Here is a 27,296-nt window from a genome sequence, read left to right as displayed (position 1 = left end):
GTGAAAACTCAGCCACTGAGTAGACCACTTCACATGCTTTATTTCAGCACCCAAAAAATAATTAAAAACATCTCAATTTATTATACATGTACAAAATAAGTACAGAATCTCTCTCTCTTTTTTTAAAAACCATGAAAGTGGGTCTGCTTCAAATCTTTTTTAAGAAACCCTTCGCGAAAAAAGAAACAAAACAACAAACAACATGAACAAACAGGGCGGGAAGTGTGTGCTGTTATTTCTTTCTTTCTTTTCTTTTAGTGAAGAGGAAGTTTTTTTTTTTGTTTCCACAGGAGGAGGTCGAACAGACAGAACAGGATCAACACTGAACACAACGGGCACGGAGATGAAATTGAACCAGAGTCACTTGCTTTCTTTCTTTTTATCTACAAAGACATGATTGCATGCGTTACATCTGCAGTGATCGCCCCCTTTTTTTTTTTAAAATCTGAGGATCACTTAAGAAGAAAACATTTGCACTGAACAGACAACAAGAGGCAATTTAGTAGCACCAAAGGTTCATTAGTGGCAATAATTACAGTATGACAGGTGAGTCACACCGTCAAACACCAATAACTGGACCTCGTTGAGTGTTAATAGCACCTTTTGACTGTTTCTTTTTCGATTTCCTCGTGTAAAATCAACCCTCTTCATTTAAGAAAAACAAAAAAACAAATGCTGCCTGGTGACTTCTTGTTATGAGGTAGCCATCTACATATTGCAAATGAAGGTGAGCTTCTGTTGTCATGCTCTCAGGTGTTTTTTTTTTCTTCTTCTTCTTTAATGAATTTATAAACAAGAAGACGCTTCACACTTTTTACAATTTATTTAACACCAGGAAAAATGGTACATATCATTTGTTGTTTTCAATGTCCTTCTCGCAGTGGTAGAAAATGGCAAAAGTCACCTGTGTTTCATCGCGTGTGTCGATCTTTCTTTCTCGCTCGCTCGCTCTTTTTTTTTGTTTTCTTAATCTCCGGGGGGGGAAATTTTACACAAGCATATATTATTTTCTTGTTGCCAGTGGAAACAAAAGATTCTTTTTAAAGTGTCCTTGTGGTTTGGTTGAAGTAGCAGTCCCGGAAAAAAAAAACTTCTCATGATTGGGAAAAAAAACAAAACAAAAACACGAACACCGTCTTCAGTAGAGTGGTTTTTTTTTTAAAGCATGTGGACCAATGGCAGCCGAATGAGTTTTGAATGCATAGAAAAAAAAAAGGATTTAGAGATGACTGCTAGAAAAAAAAACAACAACGTCATGTCCATATTTCTTTCATTTTTACAAGAAGCAAACTGGGCCAATTTCGACGCCAAACTCCTGATCAGGTGCACCAACATCCATAGGAGCAATGTCAATGATGGGCAGGCGGGATGTTTTCGTTGTCTTGTAGTCGATGACTGTCTTGCCCCATGAGCCAGTGTGTGACTGTGGAGGGGAAAAAAAAGAGAGGAGAGAGTGAGTCGTTTATCTGTCTGGATCGAAATCTGGCGTCTCTAAATTTTAGCGGCTCAGAGAGAGGACTCACCGTGCAGCCATCCTCGCTGACGGTGTATGTGAAGCGGCTGTTGCCCTCGGCTCTGATCTCGATGTCGTTGGAGCCTCCGAGCACCATGGCCTTCTTCAGGTTGCCGGTGGAGGCGTCCATGTAGGCGATGCTGTTCTTGCAGTGGTATGTGATGTTCTGGGAGGCCTGGTTGGACATCAGGCGCATGAAGGTCATCTGGATGTTGACGTCCTCGGTATCAGCTCCATCGGTGCCATACTGGAACTGCAGGGTGGGGAGAGGAGAAAGGTGCTTTACTGTCACGGACCTGTGAGGAGGATTTTAATTCATGCAGGAAGCTGTTTTATTGTTTTGGACTTCTCACCTGGGATCCACCGGTCATGGACTCGCTGAACCAGACGTGCTTCTTCTCCTTGTTGTTCTTGCTGAGGTACCAGTTCTTCATGGGGATGCTGGACTGGCTTGGGGAGATGCAGGTCTCGCCAGTCTCCATGTTGCAGTGGACCTTGATGGCGTCCAGAGCAGATCCCTGGTTGGGGTCGACCCAGTACATGCCTGTAACAGAGAAACATGAAACTGAGCTCGTACGTATCTTATACTTCATCTACGGGCTGCAGCAGGACTCGGATCTGCACTCACCGCTCTTCCACTCGGGGTGGCACATCCTCAGGTCACGGCACATGCGGGCAGGGCTCTTCTGGGTACCGTCGGGGCTGCGGATCTTCTCGACCTTCTGGGTCAGGGTCTTGAGGGTGGTGTCAACCTCCATGTCGCGATCGCGCATCATGTTGGGGTCATCAGCGCGGTATCCGCCACCACGGTAGGGATCGGGAGCCTTCTCCTGCAGGGGCTGGCTGACGAAGTCGAATCCACTGCCGGGAGGTCCGGGGGGTCCAGCGGGTCCGGGAGGTCCTGGAGGACCCTGTTTGGAGATACCAGGTGTTTACAAACTGCCGCAACACTCCAAGTATTTGGTTAAAACAAAGGGTGTAGCGTGACTTACAGCAGGTCCCATCTCTCCATTGCGACCGCGAGGTCCAGGGGGTCCAATGGGTCCGGGCAGACCGTTCATGCCATCCTTACCGGGAACGCCGTTAGATCCAGAAGGTCCCTGTAGAGCAGAAGATACATGACTTCTTCATGAGAGAAAACAACAATTCAGATTGCCATTTTACTGACATCCTGTGGTAGGACATTCAGCCGGTTCAAGCCTTGAAGAAAGTCTCAGACAGGCAGCTTCAGTGCTGTTTAAAAGACTAAACACGGACTCCCCAAAAACCAGATTGGTTGTGTGAATAAGTAGCTGTATAACAGATCTACTTACACGAGGTCCAGCAGGTCCAGAGGCACCAGCGGGTCCTCTCTCTCCAGAAGCACCCTAGAGGAGGAACAGGATGTGAATATCAATATTGCACACTCCAGAACGATTGTTTAATCGTCCCGTGAAGTTGAGAAAAGTTGAGTTTGTTTCAGGCAGTAACAACAAAGGTTTACTCACAGCAGGTCCGGGCATACCCTGCATGCCAGTGAAGCCTCTGTGTCCCTTGTGTCCTCTCTCTCCAGCCTCACCAGCCTCTCCTCTATCTCCCTTAGCTCCAGCGGGGCCCTGAAGGAAAGCAGCAGGAGTTCAACATTCATCAGCACGAGAGTAACGCAACATCTCAACACTATTTAGTTTGCATGTGTAATTACGTACAGCAGGACCACGGACTCCAGCAGGACCAGAAGGGCCAGCAGGACCAGCAGCACCCTGAAGGAAAAATCAGATCACAAAAAAAAATCAAGTTGAGTTTCTGATATTTAATTCCATCTTTCAACAAGTTTAAGATAAGCAGGAAGGGGCCTTACAGTCTCTCCACGGTCACCAGACTTGCCAGAGGGGCCAACAGCTCCGGGGGCACCAGGAGCACCAGGGGCTCCTGGGGGTCCGGCCATACCAGACTCACCACGGTCTCCCTACAGGAGGCGGAAACATCCAGTGAGACAATGTTTGGAAGCTAAAGCTAATTTTGTATAACATAGCAGAATTATTTGGGGTGTTTTCATGTGTCATGACTTTTAAGGATGATGGAGATTAATCCAGGTGAGGAGGGTTACCTTGGGTCCAGGGGCTCCATCGCGACCGGGGGCACCATCGTGTCCCTGAGATCCCTGTGGCAGAGAGCATCAAGAATGGTCAACAAAACCGTTGATCAGCGGGAATAAAGTGTACATTTGTGGGTGCGTTTGCAGCGAGTATACGATCCATCGGAGCCTCTTACCTCACGACCAGCCTCTCCGCTGGGACCAGACAGTCCAGGGGGTCCAGCAGGTCCGGGGGGTCCACGCTCACCAACGAGTCCAGAGGGTCCCTGCTTTCCAGGCTCACCCTGAAGAAAAGCAAGAGGGGAAATTAATACACAGTATTAGAACGTACATCTACAACGTGGATCAAGAGGTTATCCTGTCTCAAGACTATTCGGTCCTTGAGGATCACGATGTCGTACCAGTTGATCCTTTTTAATTAATTAAAATCTCTTATATTATAAGACACTGAGCTGACTGAATGTGGATGTTTTATCCATTTTGATTACGAGAAATGTGTGTTTTTCAGATAATCCATGACATGAACTGGGAAAAAGTTCTGGATAGTTGGCGAGTCGGCGTGGAATGACCCGTATTCTTTGCATCTTAAGTAAATAAATATATAACTTTAACCTATTTCGTTTGTTTCATGGTGGTCATGTTGAGTACTCACAGAACCTCCAGGCAGACCGGGGAAACCACGCTCTCCACGCTGTCCGGGGAGACCAACAATACCACGCTGTCCAGCAATACCAGAGGGTCCGGGGGGTCCAGGAGCACCCTGCACAGAACGAAAGAACAGATCACTTCAGTATATCCGAGGCAGCCAAAAACCTTGACGGAGCAGCTGTTTGAAGAATCACAGCGGGCACTCACAGGGGAACCATCAGAACCGGGAGATCCCTTCTCTCCACCGGGTCCTGGGGCTCCAGCGGCACCAGCCTCACCAGGGCGACCAGCGGGACCGGTCTCACCACGGCCTCCTCTTGCTCCATCTTTGCCGACGGGTCCGGCGGGTCCAGGTGGTCCACTAGCTCCCTGGACACATGAAGAGGGTTCAAAGGTCATGATTGTATCATACACGACACTGGGCTGGTTATTACTGCTCGTGATGTGGACTTACAGAGGGGCCAGGGGGTCCGACTCTGCCAGCGGGTCCAGGGAAACCAGTAGCACCCTACACACACACACACACACACACACACACACAGAAAAAAGATGAGACTTCAAGCAACATCCTTTCAAAAAAGCTTCACAGAGGTTGCAGGTCTTCTAGATCTTAAAGGCTGTAAGAGAACTATACAGCAGGCATATATCTTCATATATATATATATATATTTAAAGTTTAGGTTAGGTTTTAATAAAAACATTGTATGAACAGATAATTGTATAAAAAGTTCCCCCCAAAAAATATCCAGAAACCTGATCACTGTTGCTCCAAATTCATCCACATTGCTTGTTTTACACAAACTTCCTGCGTCACTGTTCGGGTTAATTCTGCAGTTATTAGTTATATAATACAAAATATCTGAAAACTATTCCAGATATTTATATTCCAGAGCATCTACTGTCTTATCCTTATCTTTTGTTATTGTTTCGTTTTTCTTTTCCTGAACTCTTCTGTTCCCTGAACATGAAACCAATAAAAAATAAATAAATAAATAAATATCAGAAGAATTTGGCAGTCGTCAGTTTACTCGATGAAAAGAGAAAAGAGATCCCTTCATGAAAATGTTGGGAGCTGCTGATTTAAGTGTGCAAAATCTCACATCATAATAAGACACTTACAGGAGATCCAGCACCACCACGAGCACCTTTGGGTCCAGGAGGACCGGCAGGTCCCTGTTGACAAAAAAACAAACATTTGTGAGTAAAAGAAGAAGCAGAATCTAATAATCACCATAAATTATTTGAAAAAATAGGAACAATATGACCACATAAGATTCATTATTAGCTCTATTTCTATTTCTTATTCTTTTATAAGCTTGAAAACTCTGTGCTGGTGCCGTTCTGGACCGGGTCTCCTTTGTAAAAGAGATCCATGACCTCAGTGATCCAAACATGGTTAAATAAAGGCCAAGTTAATAAAAAATACAAATATAATCTGTCAAATTAGCGCTCTTATGCTAATAACATAGAGAAGTTGGCAGGCTGGGACTTGTGTTTTGACATGTGTGGCCCTACCTGAGGTCCAGAAGCTCCAACAGGTCCGCCAGGTCCGGGGGCACCAGCGTCTCCCTTGGGTCCAGTGTCACCAGACTCTCCCTTAGCACCAGGCTGACCATCAGCACCCTGAGGTTGGAGGGCAAGAGACAAAACAGTTCAAGACATGCCTGGGCTGCGATGTGACACGATAGAAAGCATCTTAATCTGTCGATGTGTGAGGTTCTTACAGGAGGTCCAGCGAATCCAGCGGGTCCAGCAGGTCCGGCCTCTCCACGGTCACCCTGTTGAAGTAATGAGGAGAGAAAGTTTAGGCTCATACCGTCATAAATGTACAACGGATGTCATATTACTTCGCAATTTGATGAAGAGGATCCAATAAAGAGTTTATATCATCAGCTCTCAATCAGGTGTGTGTGTGTGTGGCGGAGAACTTACAGGGGCACCGCGAGGTCCAGTGGGTCCAGCAACTCCAAGAGGTCCAGGCTCACCCTAACACCAGAGAAGAAGAAGGAGGACAGGAAGTCAGCGCACAAGTTGCTTGGCGCTCCTAAACACTTCATTCATGAACTAAGACATTTTGTGCCAAGAAACCAAATTTAAGGCAAAAATCCAGACGTCAGAGTTTAGAAACACGGAACTGAACTGAATCCTTGACACCAATCTAGCAGATATATTGGACCTGGAGGTTTAACACCAAAAGGTGTGTCTGGTCTTACCTTCTCACCCTGAGCACCAGGAGGTCCAGGGACTCCGATAGAACCAGTCATACCACGAACGCCATCTTTGCCAGGGGCGCCCTCGCCTCCCTTGCCACCAGCATCTCCCTGAAGAGAGAAAGTTGAAAGATTACTTTCCTTACTCAGTTACAAGAAGCCAAACATGTAACACATAAATATTTCTGCCCTCGTTTGCTCACATTTTATAGACAACTTTTGGCTAATCGTCAGGCAGATTAACACCCTGACCTTTGCATTCACTCAGGCTTGGCTTAATTAATAAGTCAGTGTACCAAATGCATTTTTGGCAAGTGTTAATTTAATTTATTCCTCAATAAACTCTATATTTGTCTCACAAACTTAAGAAGCATCTGTTCACCTGTAATAGAGCTGAACAGGTGTGCTACTTACTCTCTCTCCCTTGACTCCGGGGAGACCAGAAGCTCCGCGCTCACCGGGCATTCCCTGCATACCAGGGGCTCCCTGACCACCAGGGGCTCCATTAGCACCGGGCTCTCCCTGCACACACACACACAAAGAAACAGAAATACACACATTAATATCCATTCAGGCGCCTGCAAGTACACAACAACCAACAGAGGACAGTAACAACAACAGTCTTTCTTTTAGCTACATCCATGATGAAAAGTAAAATGAAGGACTGTTTCTGTGATGGTTTTTGAAGGCCTCACTGACGTACTGTGTTCAGGCCCAGTAAGAATCCAGACATGGATATGAGAAGTGTTAAATATCCAAGAGAGGGAGTCACATGTCTTGTTATGATGTGAGTGCAGAATGCTTCATACAGTTCTAGATGATATATTTGTACTCCAGAACTTAAAACCTGTCAAAGTATGTGTTTATGTCGGGTCTATCAAGAACTGGAAGGGGCCAAAACAAAAAGACGTCTTAACCCACCTTGGCTCCATCGTTACCAGCGGGGCCAGGAGCACCACGGGGTCCAGTTGGGCCAGCAACACCAGGAGCACCACGCTCACCAGGGAATCCTCTGTCGCCCTGAAGGAGAAAAGAGACACATCGGTTACAACCTGTTTTAGCTGCAGATCAGAGGATGAGGAAAATGTTTTGTTTCTGAGATACTCACTCTTGGTCCAGATGGGCCAGAGGGTCCACCCTCACCAGGAGCACCCTGAACAGAAGAAGAGGGAGGGAAGAGAAGGTCGTCATGAAGACTTGATGAACAAACATTCATGACATTGTATTGTATGTCATGCCAAGCTATGGAACAAAGATTTTGAAATTTACAATTTTCTGCGATTCTTACCTGCTCACCAGGCTTGCCAGTCTCACCAGTAGCACCTTGGGGTCCAGGAAGTCCCTGCACAAGGTAGAAAGGTACAAGATTTTAGTCTAACAAGATAAAAACAGCTCGGGAATATTTCAACGAAAGCAAAAGCACAGCATTCAGGCTGCTGAGTTGCTTGGAAACCTACCTGGAATCCGGGAGGACCAGCGGGTCCCTGCTCTCCCTTCTCTCCAGCAGGTCCCTGAACAGAAAGAAGAAAATGGTGAGAAAACTTACAACTGATAAAACAACTATGTAACTAAATACTGACAGTAATATCAGTCATGTTATAATGATCTGAGGAGATACGTACAGCAACACCAGAAGGTCCAGGAGCACCAACGTCACCATCTTTACCAGGAGCACCCTGTTGACGGAAACATCACAAATCAATTATCCATTTTAGCTTCGACAGAAAACATTTTGTGCAGAGAACAGAGTTTGATCCGTGTGAATTTAAAGGTACTTACAACACCGCCAGAGGGACCAGCGGCACCTCTCTCGCCAGGCTTGCCACCATCACCCTGTAAGGAAGAACCACATCATTTGAACCCTCACGTAGATATCACAGGCACCTTCTGGAATAGATCTATTCTTGAGCTTCAAACCAAAATGACTGTGGCAGTTTACTTACTCCAGCTCCCTTGGGTCCGGGGAATCCCATCACTCCGGGCTGTCCTCTGGGTCCAGATGGGCCGGGAGGTCCAGGGCGTCCGTCTTGTCCTTGGGAACCCTAAAGAAGATCAGAGGAAGGCGGGAAAGCTTAAGAAAAGACTCTCCTATCATGATTAATGGGATTGTTTTCAGCTGTTGCTCAGAAAGCATTCATGAGTCAGAACTTACAGCAGGTCCAGCTTTGCCATCAGGGCCAGGGCTGCCAGGGCTACCAGTCATACCCTACGGAGGGGAGGCCAAAAGGTGAGTGAGTGAGTACAAAGACGAGCAATACACACATGCTCATCAACACAGACATGTTGCACCTGAAGGAAAATGTTGCAGAACTCACCTTGGATCCAGGGGCACCAGGAGCACCGGAGCTACCAGACTCACCAGTGGCTCCCTGAGCTCCCATTGCGCCAGGGGCACCACGCTCACCGGGGGCACCCTGCCATACAAGAGAAGAATAGTTAGGAGAGTGCACAAGTCATAACAGTGGGTAAAGTTTAATTTATAATAATTTCTCTGTACAGTATCTATCTGTCTGTCGGTGCTTTTAGGATCCACTGAGCTGGAAACAAAGTTCGACAAGCTTTCTCCTGGTTTTTGGGTCGACTCGCCAACTCACCTTTCCACCAGCAGCTCCATCAGCACCAGGGAAACCACGAGCACCAGGGGCACCCTAACGGAGAGACAGACACACGGACCACGTCAGAAGCTGTAGGGGTGAATCCCCCCGGGAATTTAACATACTTCAACTGTGCGAAATGCTTTGAAGGAAGATAGATTATAAGGTTCAACAAGGAGATCTGATTGGAACTCCACTAATACATCAGTCTAAGGCAGTGGGAAATGGATTTGTAGTATCATCTAAAAGCAGTGGTCCATGATCAAGAGGCTGAAGACAGAAGTTTAGGTCACATACACGCTCTCCAGGGGGTCCACGGGCTCCAGCACCACCAGGCTCTCCACGGGGTCCTCTCTTTCCTTCCTCACCAGAGGGGCCAGAAAGTCCCTGAACTCCAGAGGGGCCCTGGAACAGAAAGCAAGCTCGTCAGAAACATTTCATTTCCTAAAATCACACGGAAAGGTGAAATTAAAGGCAAGATGTTTATTTATTATGTAACTTACAGGCTCTCCCTTGGCACCGGGCTCTCCCTTAGGTCCAGGGGCACCATGGTCACCCTGTTGGGGGAAACACACATTTTAATTTAGGCTGTCCAACGATCCTGTGTGTCTATAAAAATATTTTTGTAAACAGTTTGTAAATGCAATTGTCTACTCACGTTGTTACCCTTGGGACCAGGAGCACCAACAGTTCCCTGAGCTCCAGCAGGGCCGCGAGCGCCGGGGAAACCGGGAGCACCAGCAATACCAGCAGCACCCTGTGGGGATGGAGAGTCTGGATGTGAGAACACTGGATGTGCAGGATTCAAGAGCAGCAAACATGATCAATGAGGATGACACTTACAGGAGAACCCTTAGCACCAGCAGAACCATCTGATCCAGGGGCACCCTGTGGACAGAAGGACGGAAATAAAATATTAACACTGATTCGATTACATTCGGCATTTTTCTATTTTTCTATAAACCTACAAGCAAACAGAAAAATCCAGTATCTACTCACAGCAGGTCCAGCGGGGCCAGCAGGTCCGGGGTTACCGGGCTCACCACGGGCTCCCTGGGGTCCATCGCCACCACGAGCTCCCTGAGGACCGGTCTCTCCCTGTGGAGGGAAGCAACAGAGTCTCAGAAATCTGCGACTTCAATATAATAAGTGTCTTAAAGAAACAAATCATATGTGTTTAAATAAAGAGTTTAGACAGAGACAAAGTGTTAGATGACGTATCCGGAGAGCGACGACACAGCTGGCTGCTTTTTCTTTTCTCCTCCACTCAGCGCTTAATAAATCCAGGTGTGTGTGTGACTTTTATAATTGATCCTGCAGCGATGGCAACAGAGGTGGTATTAGAGGTGTGCTGATGCCATCTGGTGGCTACACTGTTCACCTGGCGTGCACATTATCAGGCCAGATATCTTTACAGCAAACCTCGCTGAGGGCTGAGGATGCAGAGTGTGAGACACGTCTGTTAGCATTAGGAGGTTTCCCCACGGATGATGTTAATCCTACAAGTGCTTTATTCTTACAGACTGTTTCCTACTAATGCACAAGACCAAGGAGGTGATTGAAACACCTGGTCAGGTAGGTAACAAAGAAGGAGAGGGGTTAAGATGGAGTCATGTTCCTCCTCAGTTCGACATTGTTGACCATAGTTGTTTGGTTATTTTTGTTTTGTTTGTTTGATTCAGGTGTTTCTGCTTGTTTCAGTAAAAATGTTTTAGTCCAAGTTATTTATTCCGATACTTGAGAGTTAGTTTTTAGTTTTTATTTGTCAGGACAGAGATTTAAGGTCGTACACAGCAGCTTGTGAAGGAAACTGACTCACATTCCTGACAACATGCTGTATATTTCTATTTTATTTAAGTTACTTATGAAACAAAGATGTTTTTTGCACTATTACCTGTGTACTGTTTGAGTGAGTGCTTGTGAATGTGTGTTTATTTATACTTGTTGAAGTTTTTCACACCAGGGTTTAGTCCTTCCTTCAGGTTAAGTTACCTATAAAAAGCCTCGATGGACCGTCTATTTATCAGATGTACAAATGTGCTGGGTGTCTTACCTTAGCGCCGGCACCACCGGGGAATCCAGGGGGACCAGCAGGTCCAGTAGATCCCTAAAAAAGTAAGACACACAATAAGACATCCATAGTTTTGATGGAATGCTAATGACAGAGCAGTGCATCACACCCTTCCATATAGCATCAGGTGATGATGTCACAACAACAAAGATAATACTTACAGGGGGTCCACCAGGGCCAGTGTTGCCATCATTACCACGAGCGCCCTGCAGAGGAGGAAGAGATTAGATCAACGTGATATTTGCAGGATTGGACACTCAGACATCACTAGCTGCTGGAAACAGATCAAATGTAGCGTTTACTTTTACAAGCAGTCACAATAAAACATTAAAACATTTAACTCACAGAAGGTCCAGGAGGTCCGGGGCGGCCTCTCTCACCAGGGAGACCACGAGCACCCTGCAGAAGACAAAAATCAGAACAATATTAGCGAGATCGCTGTGAATCAGATGAAACTAAAGAATTGCTTTGATCAACATGTTAACTGTGACGAGATACAAACGTACCATAGTGCCGGGGACACCGTTCTCACCAGAGGCACCAGCCTCTCCCTGTAAGCAAATACAACAAGAATCAGCTGCGAGACAATCACACTGGAATGGCTGCCAGCCTTCAAACTGAAATTTTGGGTCAATCTATGACAGGATTCCGAGTATCTTACCTTGGGGCCAGCAGGTCCGCTGTCTCCCTTGGCTCCATCCAGACCGCTGAAACCCTGTGAACAAAATCAATCAGCATCCTCGGATGAGTCACCGCTCGTTACAACATCACAGCAGCTGAAAGTGCAGATTTTTTTATCTTTTGGTCAACAAACTCACTCTGTGTCCCTTGATGCCGGGGAGTCCAGGGGTTCCGGGGAATCCACGAGCTCCCTGGAAAAGAGGATGAAAACAAGATCAGCACCTCATGCGTGATAAGCGACCTGTGAACGTGTTTAATGTTTGTTTTAGTTTTCTACAACTGAGCAGGAAGTATAAGCACTCACCTGAGGTCCAGCAGCTCCACGCTCACCGGGGCGACCAGCTTTTCCGGGCTCACCCTGTTGAAGACCCACAGAGAAGAGGTCAGTTTGTGCTCATCACCTTTAACCGACTCACACAGACTGATTTATGACTTTTATCAGAAGGGTAACAATGACTAATATAAGAGAAGGAAATAAAAACCATTAACTCATGTCTGTTTAGTGTTCGCAGAACCAATTAAAGCTGCGAATTGCCTCCTAAAGAGGCATGAATTATAATCAATAAACCTCTTACATCATCTCCGTTCTTTCCAGGGGGGCCAGAGGGACCACGAGAACCCATGGGACCCTAAAAAAAACACAATAAATGACTGGATTAGCACCGACTGAATCATGATGAGGGAGTATTTATTTATCACCACCGATAAGTGGGGCGTGCCGATGTGTGTCAGTGGGTCATGTGACAACAGGAAGTGGAACAACGAATACAGGAAGTAGCACGTTAAAGGAACCATTCAGTATAGAATAAAGAATAAAATGGAATCATGCAGATTTAGGAGAATAAAGCTGTATACTCACAGAAGCTCCGGGCTCACCGGGCTCTCCAGGGGGGCCAGTGAAACCCTGAGGACCCTGATGGACAACAAGAACAACAGATTAACGCAACATGTCTTTATCTTAGGTGCAGGGTAAAATCTGATATAGGAAGAAAATGACTGGATGAGTTAGAGGGGAATGAGTACTGAACCAAACGGACTACTTACAGAGGAGCCAGGGGGTCCAGGAGGACCACGAGGACCCATGGGACCCTGTTGATGAGGGGGAGAAAACATTTTGTCTTTATTTGTCTGTCAAATGAACGGCATGATGTTCGGAACACAAAGTCTAAACTTTTGCTGAGAAAGAGGAAAAGCCTACGTACCATTGGGCCGGGTTGGGGTGGGCCGCTGGATTTGGAGTGGTCAACATAGCTCATTTGAGGAGAGAAGTTCTGCAGGAGGAGAAGATGAAGAGTTAGTCACTGAGGACCAAAAACATCAGCGGTAATGTGGCACAAGAACGTCACGAGACACCTCGAGATGACTTCTCGTTATCACTCTCTTATTCCGTAGAAGTGTTAGAATTTCTAAGAGGCAACACATATTCTCTGTAGCACAGGTACTGAATGAACTGGTCAGAACCACACTTGATATTCAGCACATTCCCCCCGGACCTCCACCTGAGGAACAGGGAGCTGTCTGCACTCTCAGTGCTGAAACAGAAAACCTCTCCTGGTGGAACTGATGCAGAAAGAAAAGCCTTTCGACAGATTTTAACCTGAACTATCGTGGGTTTTTAAGATGGATCTAATTACAAACTAAATTTCCTTCTTGAATGTTGTGATGTGGAGATACTTACTCCGCCAAGGCCAGGGGGGCCAGGGGGGCCGGGTGGGCCGGGGAGGCCGGGCTGTCCATCGAGCCCATCGTTGCCAGGAGGACCGGGAAGACCCTTCAGGAAATTCAGGGTAGAGAGTCTGTTAGCATTTTTTCTTTACTGATTGTTTATGTGGCCCAAACAAAGATGATTAAAATATCAAATAATTACACGTATTATATTATCTGAATAACAAAAATGAAACTCTGACACTGCTCATGCTCAGTCACATGATTTACATGATTATTTTTGTTTTGAATCATAAATATTTGCATAAATAAGTTGTATTGCTTCCAATTGCTCCTCGACAGTGATTTCATATTACTTCAACATGATGTGACCTTTGAACTTTTGATGACCTACTGACCCTGTGACCTAATTATCTAAGGTCATCAACACGACTACGTCACAGCAGGTTTTGCGACGTTTAGAATAGCAAATATATAACACAGATTTTCACACTGTAAAGCAGCAATCGGGGAGAAAACTATTGACGAATGTAACGAAGATAAACATAATCAACAACGTGCAGAGCGGCAACGATGAGATGATGTAGATGATACTGAATAAGTCAGTATAATTTCAAAGACTGATGTGACATAAGTGATAAAATGCATCTTGTTGATGCAAAGACAATACGTCCAAACATTATAATTATGTCCACAAACAGCTACCATTAAAAAAACACAGGTGTCATTTGCATTGAAGGACAGAAAAGGTCTGTTGAACCTACCCTGTCTCCCTTGTCACCAACGTCTCCGGTTGTTGGCTATGAACAGATGGAAAAAGGGAGTTAGGCTAATGACAAGCCAGTGAAGCTAATGCCAGTGAAGTTTGGGTTCATATGTGTCAATATCAAGCAAATTTAAAGGGCAAAATACCTCTTGGGGAATCTGGGGTCCTACAGAACCAACGGAGAGAAAGAAAACGTCAGCACCTCTTAAAAATTAATGCGAAACACATTCATATTTACAAATTTACATTTACAAAACAATCGTACGTAAAGCAAATAAGCTACGAGCAGGTCCGAGCTGGGAGTCAGTGCTTAAATGTTTTATTCTAGATGTTATCTGTAGTGAATTGTTGAGATGTGGCCCTGTCGCACCCTGCAGGGTCACTGAACAGGTCGGCATGTTGGGAAATTACATCGCCACAGAGCCGGTATAATCCAGTGTTAAAAAGACTGCATATCGAAAATGAAATGAATTGAAGGTAAATCCAAAGCGATTCTTTTTCTGAATTAAAATCCTCTGGAAAGCAGGCGGGCTTAGGGCCTCACGTCCATTCTCTGGCCAGTGAGCCATGGATGGGTCAGAGATGAGCTGACGGGCACTAGGTGGCGCCACAAAGCTAATTAAACCACAGAATTGGAGAGGAGGATGAAGGTGGGAGTACCCTCGGGGTCTGGGCAGATGGGGCAGCACTCTCCGTCTGGGATGATGGGGTCGGCGCAGTCGGATGTGTCCTCGCAGATCACCTCGTCGCACATGACGGTTCCGCTGTCGCAGACGCAGATCTGGCAGGGTTCTGGTTTCCATACATCCTTATCGTTGTAAGCCTGTCCATCTAATGTGCAGCTGCCGGGTGCGCCTGAGAGGAGGAGGAGGAGGAGACAGCGGTGAGTTTGGTGAGACTGAACATGCAAAGAGAAATCGAGCTTATTGATTTTTCTTTAACCAAAATCTGTAATAATAATTCTGTAAAACGTGTTGACCCTTGGGAATCGTACAGGAACCAGCTGTGCCCAATAAGCCTGGATCAGATACCAGACACAATAATTTGTAATAGCTATTCAGCAGTTTCCCCATGCAGACCTTTACTTTTATTTCCAGTTTCTGAGACTGTAAACTGATGAGCTTTGACCTTTTTGTCCCGCGTCAGATCAGAGTCATAGAAACTTTCATTAAAGGAGCTTGAATCTTATAAAATCTGGTGTTTGGTGACTGATTTGTGAGCAGGAATAGAGCTTCTAATTACACCTTTCAGGTGATTAGAAGGTTTTTTGCAGGTGGTTACAGTAATTTGGGCAAATGTGAGAAAACAGAGGGCTAAAAAGTCACTGTAATCACATGTAGACCTAAAGAAGCTCTCCTGGAAAAGGACAAGTGGAAAATTACACCGGTGCCTGATCACATTTCAAGCTGCTGGATGTGTGGTTGGGCCTCAGAGGAGGGAGGAGGAGGACCCAGGTTGTGCAGGATGGACCAGCTGTTCCAGAACCTGCCACTGAGCGGCGCTGTTAACCCACGAAACGAGATGATCCGCACCCTCCTCAGCACGGTGATCAATTAAAGTCTAGACTTTTTTTTTGTACCGTCGACGTCAGACTTAAAACATTTTTCCATTGTCCTTATTTTCTGCTAACCATGTCCGATTTTACGCAAATTGGAGTGTTGCGTTTTAAGAAGCTTTAGTGCAAAAGTTTAACATTATACAGGAGGGAAAGTCAAATTTCTCCAGTTTGATTCCTCAACTTAGTTTTGTCTGCTCACTTTTTGATGCTTTAATGATGAAAACTACAAAGAAAAATCCAAGTGATTGGATTTATAGACTTTGGCACACATTGGATCTGTTTTTTTCTTTCTCCCAGAACGGATGGAAACTACGTCCCAAACCCAACATAATTAAGATTTAATCAAACGGATTTTGACATTTTCCAGCTGTCTTACTGATTGCACTCTGCTGCATCTCCCTCTGAACTCAAACGTCCTGTCATTGCGCATCAGAGACCCTGCAGCTGCGCCCCCTCGGGTTTTTTGCGCACGGTGAGCGTGTATCTGCACGTCCGTGAGAGCAGCAAACAATAAAGAAAAAGTTATATTCGCCTCCAGATCTCCAAAGAAAAACCTCATCAAAAACGCATCCCTGTGTTAACAAACTTCACAACCTCTGCCCAGCTGGAGTCCCGCAGAGGACGATCTGTTCCAGGGAACCGCTCAGCATCCTTGCGGGCTTTCATCCACATCCTGACGGTCCCAAAAAACAACTCAAATCAATGTTTGAAAGTGATACTTACTATCATCCTCGCCTTGACCTCTGGCCAAAAGTACCGCTGCGCTGAGCAGCAGCGCTAACCGAATATCCACAAAGCTGAACATGTCTAAATATTAGACATGTAGATTCTTTGCGGCAAGGGGGGAATCCTCTTTTTCTCCTCAGACACCACTCATACACGGTAGGGTCCGGTCTGTGTATAACTCCAATCCAGACCCTAGCAGAAACTCCCTACTGCCTAAACAAATGAGTTAGCTTGGCTTTTATATGCCAAAGTTTTCGGGGAGGTCCCGTGGCGCTCCAGACAACTTGTACATGTTCAGAGTCGGAGTCCCTCCTTCACCAGAGGAGAGGGGGACGTCTTAAAACATGTCAAACAAGTTCACGTTTCAGCTCAAACGTGGATGATGAGGATACTCATCACTTACACGACGGCTCGCCACCGTTCAGACGTGTTTTGTCATCTTCTGCGTCTCCGTGGACTTTTTCTAATTGAGGCTTTTGTTGTTTTTTTTTTCCTTCTTCATCTCACCTGAGACAATGTCGCTGGGCTGATTTTTATCTGTCTGGACTCTGGATGCTTTTATGAACAGAACAGATTCATTAGGCCCCAGATTATTGAGGATATTTATTTGAGGAAGTTACTTTGTTTGAGTGCTTTTATGTACTGGTGAGGAAAACGTTAATGGGCACCAAATATCCTCCATCTGGATAGCTCTCCGTGCGTAATTTACGCACGGAGAGCTATCCAGATGGAGGATATTTGAGGCTCATTAACGTTTGGAGACGTTCTTGCTTCTCTCTCGTACAGACATTACTGAGAGGGAATCCTTCTCATGTTATTGTCTAGATATTAAAACTCTCTCTTTTTCTTTCTTTTTTAATATTCTGGGCCTTCAGACCTGAGCACCAAGCACCTGCAAGCAACTGCAATATCACACCGGTCTACTGTATGTACAGAACACGTGCATTAAAGATTAAATACATCTTTACACACACATTTTAAGAAGTTACAGGTTATAAATCTTTCAGGGAGGAGTAATAAAATCATTGTGAAACGTGAGCACATCATTAAGTTTCCAAACATCTTGCTTCTATCAAAAAAAGGGGCGCGTTTGTATTTGTGTTCTGATAAAATTAACCAGAAGCAAAATGAAGTTTTAAAACATTTACAACAGGCTTGTGTTGAATTTTAACTTTTCCCAAAGAGGCATGGCCATCCCATGATGTTAGAGGGAAGGAGGGAGAGAGGGGAAGAGAGAGAGAATAAGAGAGAGAGAGAGAGAGAGAGAGAAGAAAATCTGGCAGATCCACAAAGCAGTCTGGTTACACTGTGGACACGTTGCAGCTTCTACAACTACACTGTGGCCCTATTTGACCTTTTCTCAACTCTTAACTGTTGTCTTCTTTTTTTGGACGTTCGACCCGAAGAATCGCTCCAGTTTTCACCAGTTGGGAGTCGATGAAGACTTTGAGTGTTACACGTTCAGATGACGTTCAATGCACGGAGCACAGAAGTGTGTCAGACAAATATCAGTGGATATAATGAATTTATGGGATAGCCTTGCATATATTTTATTCATTTGTATCTTACGTTGGAGCAGAATAGGTCAGGGGAATGTTTTAGTTGTGTAATAGACGAATGAAGAGTTTAAAATACACTATAACTTCTCCCTCTCATCATTAACTCACATTATCTTTAAACAAGTCTTACTGAAGCCAATGATTTTCCTTTGTTTCAGCAAACATGCAGCTGGAACGAGTGATGACTACGTCATATAATCAACAGAGACCGTAAAGAAAATATAAAAAAAAGGCAAAACTGAAACTATTTTGGAAGAAAAAATAAATGTAATTTTATGATTCAAGTAGTTCACTAGCTAACATGACTGCAGAACCGTATAGCCAGTGTGAAATACTCGTGCTAACAACAAAGAGTACATTTAAGATTTCCTAAATTAGCACGACTTATGATTTAAAAGCTAGACGTCAATATTCAAAAACCTTTTCACAAAGCTTACGTATATTTATGCAGTTTGAAATCATCTGATTCTAGCCGGGCTGCTTCACAGTAGCTGAATCAACAAATAATTAAAAGAACAAAACAAGCAGCAGACCAGTAGATATGCGTTATTAAGGATCCCATTTCTTGTCTTGCAAAACCCATCCTACTCTGACTCTGACTGGTTCTCTGTAGCCCACCGAATACATCCATTAAGTACTTCGACAGGAGGAGGTGAGAAAAGCGTTGAAGTTCAGCTGATATGTCTTCTTACCGTCACAAGAACTTGTAGTGAGGGGGGTCAGTGAGCCACGATGAATTTATTGTTTTGTTTTTTGTTTTATCAGACCAGAGGAGACAATAATTAGCTCGCTAGTGCTCTAGTTCAATACTGGATGTTTATTTGTTGTCTGGTTTTAATGGGTTGAGTGTCGTGCAGTTGGTTCGTAAAACAAACAGGCTGCGACAGAGCTGGTAAAACATAATCTGACTGTAGTTTCCCCGGTAAACACACCAACCTTATTGGCTGTCGCAGCTGCGTTGTCTCTGATTTCGCACGACTGTCGGCCAGCCTGTCCGCTGTAACCAACGAGCCCAGAGACACTCAAGGGAGGATGAGTGACTGTGAAAGAGGCCATTTATCAGAACCACTACTAGAGCCACGATATGAGTCAACAGTTTGACAAACAGTCAAAGCGAAGGCAACAAATCAGGGGCAGAGTAGGATGGAGTGCAGTTAGCATTATTAAACAACCTTCTACTTGGTATGTAATCATCGAACCATAGCGATGAGTCGAATTATGTGAAAAAAATACATGTAAACTTTAAAAACAAAAGTAACAGTAGACAGAATTTATGTTAGCTACATGCTAGCTTGTATGAAATTATCAGCAGAACTAAGTTTTCCCAAATTATCATAAATAAAAGATTGAAAAGCTGCAAAAAAAAAAAAGACAAACAATAAATTCATAAAGGTAATTCTGAAGTTTATTGAAGTATTTCTTACGCTGAGACAATAACAACTCCACATGCACACATTCACAGTGTGAACACGGTGGCTCGATATGTCCTCAGCTGCAGGGAAAATGAGTAGTTTCTGAGGAAAAGTTGTGTGGTTAGTGACTTTGTTTGCACGAAGCAGGTATTTCTTAGCATCTGTTCCCCCGTCTAATGAAAGTTGGGTGTCTCGTGCAAACACCTGCCAAACAGACAGACAGCTGTTGATCTCGATTTCAGTGACTTAACATTTTTTTTCTCCCTAGTTTCTGCAAGCTGTCATGCTGCTCCTTATGTCATGCAGGAGGTTTACATCACCTTTCTAACGTATATCGCTGGGAAATATGTATTTTCTGATCCTGTACATTTGCTGCTGCCTCTTAAAAAAAACCCCACTTTCACCTGAAACTTTCTTTTTTTCTGGGCTTTTGCGGTGATGCAGCGAAGGAGATAATTTTGAGCTCAATGCCACAATAAAGTGGTTTTGAACTGCCACAAGTGCACAACCTTCAGAATAAGACACACCCATCTGAGTACCTTTTTTGGGGGGGGACAGACAAAGCCAGACATGAGGGGGATTGTTAACGTTACAGAATATCACAGATTTCAGGCTGTTCAGAGTGAAATGAAAATAGGGAAGTCCTGTTGGTGGTCTGAGAGGAAACCCACTTGATAAGACTTCTGCATGTGTGCTGTCACTTTGCCTTTTCCTCTGCACAATAATATGACTGCTGGTTTTATTCTCTTTCTTTCTGAGTGTGTAAAAAACACCAGTTGAATAGAGAGAATCTGTCTTTTGAGCAGCGCCTTCTGAGTGACTTTCCGTGAGTTAAATGCAGCCGAAGCTCACAGGACAGAGTTAAAATAGAACTGGTAATTTTCTGGTGTTTGGAGTTGCTGCAATCTATAATATATTTTCTTCTGGTGGCGAGTCTCTCGGAGTTCAGTCTGGTGGTTTGGGTGGAATCCCTCAGAAAGACTTTATAGAGTTTCAGCTACATTCAAATTGCTGCCATTGTAGCTTAGAGCTGTGTGTTTTCTATCCGGTGGAGAAGATATTAAGCATATTTTAGCAAAAGGAACTTGCTCTCAGGTGTTTCAGCCAAGACAATCAGAGAAAATCCACAACCTTGAACATTGCCAGAGTAGGTGATCCCCAGAAACCCATCTTTCTCTCCTTGTCAGACAGTATTTGTGCAGTAAGAGAAGAGGGAGTACAAAAATTATTGAATTGCAGCCACCAAGCTTTTGCCGACTCGAGGGAGGAAATTCCATGTTTGTCATTGGCAGCTCGCGGAGGGACGCGAGCCTGAGATGTAACAGGTTGTAGGAAAAGGTGTTTTCAACATCACTGCGACTGATTTTTCCTGACTTTTTTACGTTAATGGGGAACTGTGCAACTTGTTGAGCTGCATTTATGAACGGAAGGTGCAGCTTTTTGATGGCAGAGGGGTTTTCCGGTTCGTTAAAGACCCTCAGAAGGCGTCAACTCATACACCTCTCATTTGAAACGTGCCTTGTACAGATGCTAAACAAAGTCCGGAAACTTTACTTGAGACAATCTGCAGTAAATCACTCGGCGTTACATTTGTGGTGCATCGTTGCAGCATTAAGAGCAGGCAGAGCTTGCAAAGTGACTAAAAAAAAGGCCAAATCTGTGCATTCCCCAGCGAGCCTCTGAGCCGTAGCCAGCAACACGTAGCATCTGCCTGCCTTGTCCACGTGTTTCTACTTGTACGTCTCTGAGCTGCTGCTGCTGCTCTGAACTCTAACAAAGCCAAACCCTCTCTGTCTCCCTCTCTCACTCGTTTCTATCACTTACTGCCTGGAGGCCCATTTTTTTCCACCTTAAATAAGCTGCTAACGGGCATTTATTTGCTTTTTTTTCTCTTTATTTAACTTTAATGTCTCCTTCAACTCGTATTTCACGATAAGGCCACTATTACCTGCTGTTGAACCTTTGTTCCAGGCCGTTTCGATGTTTTGTAATTGTTTTCAATGACGGGTTCTTGCAGACATTTCACGCTTTGTTTACATTGGAGCCCATTGTCGGCCCACCTGCTGCAGACTAATGACAGGGTGCGACGGGGGGAAAATTGTACAGTATCACAAATAAAATCAGTCGCCGTACAGTATATCTTTAAATTCTAAATGGCTGTTATCAAGTGAACGTGCAAACTGTAATATCTTAAATGGTTTTAACAAAATTATATGGACACTATTGGCAAATAATCTCGGTAAAAATGAATTTCTGGCTCCTTTGTTTTTAATGCAGAATAACTTCCTGAAAGTTGGTGCAAACCAGATTCATAAGGGATATTTAAAATGAGATTTTGAAAGATAACGTACGCGGACAGAAAGCATACAGTGGGTATAGTTATTAGATTAGTTATTAGATACCTAAATGATCAGTTCTACCTATATCAATTCTTGGTAACAGGAACAATCCTCTTCCTGCACTCTTTGCTTCTCTGCTGCTTTTAAGTGAACATGGACCCGATTATTCACACGATAAAGATTAATGCACCACAAAAACTGACAGGGTTGTCTAACTTGCATGTGATTAATGCAGAATAATGAAACATGAGCTACTTTTAACACTTTCATAAGAAGCATCAGAATCTGTAGCGGTACATGTGGCGCCTTTGGTGATTCTGGCGCTGGTATCACTAGGTATTGGATCAAAACAAGCGTTTTATGTCATCGCACACACCATCATAGGGGAGCTACTCAAATAAAATGGTTTGTTGGTGTTACAGATCATCACATTAGTGGGTTAGTGGGTTATATGGTAGCTCATGGTTCAGGTGCTCCAGTTCAATTCCACGGAAATCATAACTGTATTAATGAAATTTTCTGTATTTCATAAAGCCAAACAGTTCGACAGTTTTCACTGGTATAAATACAGGGATCTTTGAAATAACTTCCCTATCTTTAACTTCAAATGTTATCAGAGCAAATGGATCAAATCCGCTCCATCTCTGCAGGCTTGGTCACACCCCGATCTCTCCTTTAACCATTAACAGTGATTTATATGCAAAAAGCAAATGGCTGAAAACATATTCTATCATCCACAGTCATGACTCGGCACGGCAACAGATCATTTAATTAAATCAAGTCCACTACTTTGTACACTTAAAGTCTCCAGCAGGGATCCTCAGTCACAGCCGCAGCAGCTCGATTCTGCCGCGTACGTGTACAGACGAGAAAATAACTAGTGTGACTGCAGCAGTCGCCTCCGTGAAGATAAACCTCCCAGCCCTCCCTGGCCCAGACTCATTCAGAGCTGTAGCATCAGTCGAGAGACTTCCACGCGGCATTATGGGTAAATGCTCAATTACAGGGTGAGCGCTTCAGCCCACTTCTGACTGCTGCTGCTGAAGTGGAGCCTGATGTGAACTGCAATCATCCCGTAAAGGCCCGACTTTTGTCTCTTTAGTCTCCAGGCTGGGGTTAGTGTTTGCTGGCTGAGCACCACTCTCACCGCTACAGTAGTCATTTACAGTCAGGACGGTCATTTTCTGCACGAGTTGGCAACGAACCTTCTGAATTCATGCTACTGTATAGATGTATATATTCAGTGAATTACCAGAAACCTGGACGAGTCGAGTGAGAGAGAAAACTATCTTATGTCAGCCCAAAATATCAACCTTCATTATGCATTCAGGGATAATTTGACATTTGGGGAAACATGTTCACCCACTTTCTTCCCTGGAGTTAGATGAGACAGAGCCAGGCTAGCTGTTTCCCCCTGCTTCCAGTCTTTATGCTAAGCTAAGCTAAGCTAACCATCTACTACCTCTAGCTTCTATATTTCAGTCCCACCGCATCAGACGTTTTTTTTTTTTTTGTTAAACCAGAGCTCAGCTGCCGAACAGATCCAGCCTCTCGTGAGCTCCACCCATCGAGACACATCACCTCCCCTTTGGGGCGTGAGAGAAAATGGTGGGGGAACCCGAAATCCAACATCATGGTACCACGTCCTCCACTGACTTAATGTTACAAAAAGTCCACCTTCTGATTTACAGGCCACGCTACGAGTTTCCTCTACACAAGGCTACACAAGTCTTTCACGTGTTGGGCTCCACGGCTATCTGCTGGCTCTGTTTCTCTTACAGAACACATTTCAGCAAAAAGCAAAAGGCCCTTTTTTCCTCTATTTTTCTTGTGTCTGGTTTTCTTCTGCATCTGGATTTCTCCGCCGTCCCAGCCCCCCCTCCATCCAAAAAAACTCTTCGCTCTCCATCCCTCCCTCTTTTTTCTTCCTCCCTGCCTGCTCTCTCTCAGTTCTCCCACCAGCGCAGACATCCAGTCAGACACCGAGAGTGGATGGAAAATATGACTGGATCCTTTTCCCCTTGACTTCAGATAATGTGCTAGGGCTGCTGGCAAAGCGTGGCACCACTAAAAACAGGGAGAGCCAGACGGGGAGCGTACCGGACAGTGCAAAGTTTATCTGAAAGGGTTGCACTTAAAAGAAAGCAGGACAGTCTTTAAAGAAACATCAAGGTGTGAGATTTTGAAGTTCACAAGCTCCAGAACAGCTGACTTGTCCCGATCAGTGTCCCCTCACATGTTTATGTTGATCATCTACATGTTAGTGCAACGTCAGACACCTCAAGACAACAACCAAAGAGCCCCCGATGTGCTTCTGGGTGTCATATTTCGCTGCTACAAAAGCCGAAGCTGTGGGAGAGACACACACAATAAAGGAAAAAGTGACACATGCGTTATTCCGTGATTGCGTCTCCAAACTTGAGACACACACAACTCCAAATTGCTTAAAGAATTGCTGGTATTGTAAAGTTTTTAACGAAAAGTGAGGCTCTTCTCTGTGAATGTAGTTTCCAGGTGACCTGCAGTCTCTTCAGGGTGGCTTGACGCCGGTCTTTCCCAACATCTGGGAAAGTTAGTCAGCGCTTTAACGACCCTGCCTTGTCTTTTTACTCTGAGTTGCCTCTTTTGCTCCCTTTGCATTCTCTGAATAATACACCAGTAAGCCTGATAAAGACTTAAGTTGTTTTAGGATCAGCCACTTTAATAAAGATCTCCGCTCCTTTTGTACTCGTCCTTAAAATCTAACTTTGTTTTGCAAACCTCTTAGTCATGCAAAGCACTTTAATCTCTCCTCTGTACCATCAGGACTAAACTTTAAATGTATAAATAGTGTCAAAGAATCAAGGGTTTGAGGCTAAAGTCTGACTCAGTCATAGAGCGGAGGGTTCTGCGAGGAATGAACTGGGGGGGGGGTTGGAAATGAGCTCAGAGAAAATGTCTGGAAATGTCGTTACTCCGGCGCTGCGAGCTCTCATAAATACTGCGGCCTACAGAGATGCTCACATGTGAGGGAAAACAGGGGAAAGTAGGAGGTACGGCCGAGGAAAAAGGAGAGCGAGAGAGGAGACGAACAAAGAGAAGCAAGGAGAGAACGACGGGTATAACTGAGGAGGAGGAGGAGGTATTAACCTCTCAAACGGATTCAAAGTGAAAGTATTAAAGCTAAAGCACCAACAAACAGAGAGAAAGAAGCAGGTAACCTAAAACTGAGAGCGACTGGAGATGGAAATAAGGGAAGCCAGCAACTATGTAGGGAAAAAATTCCCATCTGTCCGATGACTCATTCGCTCCCCTCAGCCACAGAAACGAAAATTAACAACGTCCTAGTTTCTACACTGCTGAGACAATAAGCAAAGGAATGTCTTAATACCTACAAATATTTGAAAACATTCTTGATCTATACATTTTATATATGATTTAATTATAAATGATCATCCCAGGTTTTTACTGTGTCACTGTAAAAGAACAAGCTGTGATGTTATCTCAGTCCTGGCAGCGAGCATCTTGTAGGATTTCCTCTCTCAGTAACTTTCGAGCAGAAGTACACCGACATTAGTCCAAGTGTCTGCAACGCCGTCCAATCTGAATGTTTCCTTTGGAAAAGAATAAAGAAAAGGTAACTTACCTCAGGCCATGAGATCTGTGAACGCCATTACTTGTAGTGGATTGAAGTCATCTCCTGCACGCAGGAAGAATAATGTGAGAAAAAACTAAAATAGGTCAGAATTTGGTATCCCGTCGATAACATAAGGTCAAAACTTTATGGACGTCATTGTATTGTTGACAATATTAGCATTATTTTCAATTTTAAACTGACATAATTGCGTTCAGATCCTTAACCCAATGAGAAACCAAATATATACTTATTTATTTGCACAAGATACAATTCAGGAAAGGAAGCCTCCTTTGATTGTGTATTTTGAAAAGTGAAAAGTACCCAAAAGTCACACTAAAGATTAAAAAAAGTAAAGAAAAGTCATAATCTTTACTCTCAACTTCCCACTGAATGAGGGTCAGTTTTCAATGTGATGAAAGGGCCTAGATACTGTACAAACTGGTTACACCTTTAAGACTCATATCTCTGTTTAAATTCAATATTTTGTTAGTTTTTATGTCATAACCTAAAATCTAGACATTTTTAGCATTGTGGCTTAAATAGTGTTTTATATTTCTGCACTCAGCTAACTTGTTATTTTTGGCCCATTTAGTTGATTTTGCAGACAATAAGTTAGAAAATGGTTAAGTCAAAAGCATACTGTTAGCCTAGCTTGGTACAGAAGCTAAGCAGGGGGAGCAGCTAGCCTAACGTTAGCTCTGTCAAAGATGCTTCTAGCTGTCCTATTTGTACGTTTTATTATGTTTATAATATGTGTAGAAAAAGAAAACGTGGCAGGTTGTGTTTCAGTTATTTACCGACCAACAGCCGCTGGACACGACTGCAAGCTGCCTCTCTGAAGTCCTCACTTCAAGGTTAACAGGTAAGGTGCTCAGGTGGCTAGCTAGCTCTTGAGCCGCTAACGGCTAGCCTTTAGTTAGTTAACGGCTAGCCGTTAGTTAGTTAACGGCTAACGTTAGCGCGCGAGCGAATAATAAACAACACTATTGGCTGAGTTGCTTAACACACAATGCGTTCTGCTAACACGACACGACGTGTGAAGTTGAATAAAACTGCTTAAAAGCAGTTTTTATTCTTGTTATTTGGCGTGATGTTACAGTTTGTAGCTGCTTTCAGTCTTTATGCTAAACAAGCTAACGTTAGCTGTTAAAACACATCCAGGACCAGAGGAACAAAGTAAGTACATTTCCTAAAACCCCGTTTCTTTCACGTTTTTAACACATTACTTGAGTATTTCAATTTTCTGTTACTTTATACTTCTACTCTATTATAATTCAGAGGCTAATATTGCACTTTTTACTCCAATATCCATTTATTTAATAACAGTTTGTTTTATTGAATCAGTTTTAGATCTTACACCTTAGCATTGTGTTGTGTCATGAATATAATGATCTCTGTAGTTAAATTCTGTTCCCTCATGTCTACCTTTTTCTTAGCAGACCAGTCTACCAGTTACATTCAGTAGGTGACTATCATATAGAGGAAGAGAAGTAAAAACCTTTATCTTGCATACAATGAGAAAACTGGAAAATTATGAGTAAAAGATAGAGTTTTAACAAATGACAATATTTATCAAGCTGTATGTGTTAGATGCTGTGATTCTAATAAACCAAAGCCTTGAGTCAGCCTTACGTTATGACAACGTGTTGCTCTTATTTCCAGTAAAGGGCAAAATTCCTGTCTTCACACTCAGCCAGTGTTGTTTTCTGGAGGCCTCCAGGTCCCAGTGGTGGACATCACATCAGCACATGGCAGTGAAGGATGACAAGAAGCCTCCCAGCCTGGACTTGTACGACTCCCTCCAGGACCGAGCAGGAAACCACATGAGTGGTTTGTGCAGGTAAACAACACTCTGTGTGTTTGT

At 44.1% G+C, this 27,296-nt stretch overlaps 1 protein-coding gene across 3 annotated transcripts; it reads right to left on the bottom strand.

The window, feature by feature from the left end:
* Positions 1 to 18: 18 nt before the first annotated feature.
* col1a1b (collagen, type I, alpha 1b) lies at positions 19 to 26,304 on the bottom strand. Of its 3 annotated transcripts, XM_030399507.1 has the most exons (52): positions 26,230 to 26,304; positions 25,442 to 25,495; positions 14,883 to 15,077; positions 14,369 to 14,388; positions 14,221 to 14,256; positions 13,470 to 13,562; positions 12,994 to 13,062; positions 12,836 to 12,880; positions 12,651 to 12,704; positions 12,367 to 12,420; positions 12,096 to 12,149; positions 11,929 to 11,982; positions 11,772 to 11,825; positions 11,617 to 11,661; positions 11,456 to 11,509; positions 11,272 to 11,316; positions 11,093 to 11,146; positions 10,039 to 10,137; positions 9,883 to 9,927; positions 9,698 to 9,796; positions 9,543 to 9,596; positions 9,337 to 9,444; positions 9,040 to 9,093; positions 8,761 to 8,859; positions 8,598 to 8,651; positions 8,389 to 8,487; positions 8,225 to 8,278; positions 8,068 to 8,121; positions 7,903 to 7,956; positions 7,734 to 7,787; positions 7,554 to 7,598; positions 7,367 to 7,465; positions 6,860 to 6,967; positions 6,449 to 6,556; positions 6,168 to 6,221; positions 5,960 to 6,013; positions 5,751 to 5,858; positions 5,355 to 5,408; positions 4,690 to 4,743; positions 4,443 to 4,604; positions 4,240 to 4,347; positions 3,764 to 3,871; positions 3,600 to 3,653; positions 3,351 to 3,458; positions 3,199 to 3,252; positions 3,001 to 3,108; positions 2,827 to 2,880; positions 2,506 to 2,613; positions 2,142 to 2,424; positions 1,867 to 2,057; positions 1,524 to 1,766; positions 19 to 1,423 (listed from the first exon to the last, which is right to left on the bottom strand). In XM_030399507.1, exons 3-52 carry the CDS (start codon positions 14,974 to 14,976, stop codon positions 1,277 to 1,279), a joined length of 4,164 nt encoding a protein of 1,387 aa, XP_030255367.1. In that variant the 5' UTR covers positions 14,977 to 15,077; positions 25,442 to 25,495; positions 26,230 to 26,304; the 3' UTR covers positions 19 to 1,276. The 3 variants fall into 3 exon arrangements, with proteins under 3 accessions (XP_030255367.1, XP_030255366.1, XP_030255368.1); XM_030399506.1 differs by lacking the exons at positions 25,442 to 25,495; positions 26,230 to 26,304 and adding an exon at positions 16,504 to 16,741; XM_030399508.1 differs by lacking the exons at positions 8,598 to 8,651; positions 8,761 to 8,859; positions 9,040 to 9,093; ... (4 more) ...; positions 25,442 to 25,495; positions 26,230 to 26,304 and adding an exon at positions 16,504 to 16,741.
* Positions 26,305 to 27,296: the final 992 nt, after the last annotated feature.

This window comes from Sparus aurata, chromosome 20, assembly GCF_900880675.1.
Source record: "Sparus aurata chromosome 20, fSpaAur1.1, whole genome shotgun sequence".
In the NCBI taxonomy this organism is placed as follows: Eukaryota; Metazoa; Chordata; class Actinopteri; order Spariformes; family Sparidae; genus Sparus; species Sparus aurata.
This window is presented reverse-complemented; position numbering and strand designations above follow the sequence as displayed.

Excerpts from the sequence above, each read along its gene's own strand:
- col1a1b (XM_030399506.1), bottom strand. The coding sequence starts at position 16,585 with ATGTTCAGCTTTGTGGATATTCGGTTAGCGCTGCTGCTCAGCGCAGCG. Across the intron at positions 13,063-13,469 it reads GCCCCCCTGGCCTTGGCGGA|AACTTCTCTCCTCAAATGAG; the intron begins GTAAGTATCTCC and ends CTCCTCCTGCAG. Across the intron at positions 6,222-6,448 it reads CTGGTGCTCAGGGTGAGAAG|GGTGAGCCTGGACCTCTTGG; the intron begins GTAAGACCAGAC and ends CTCTGGTGTTAG.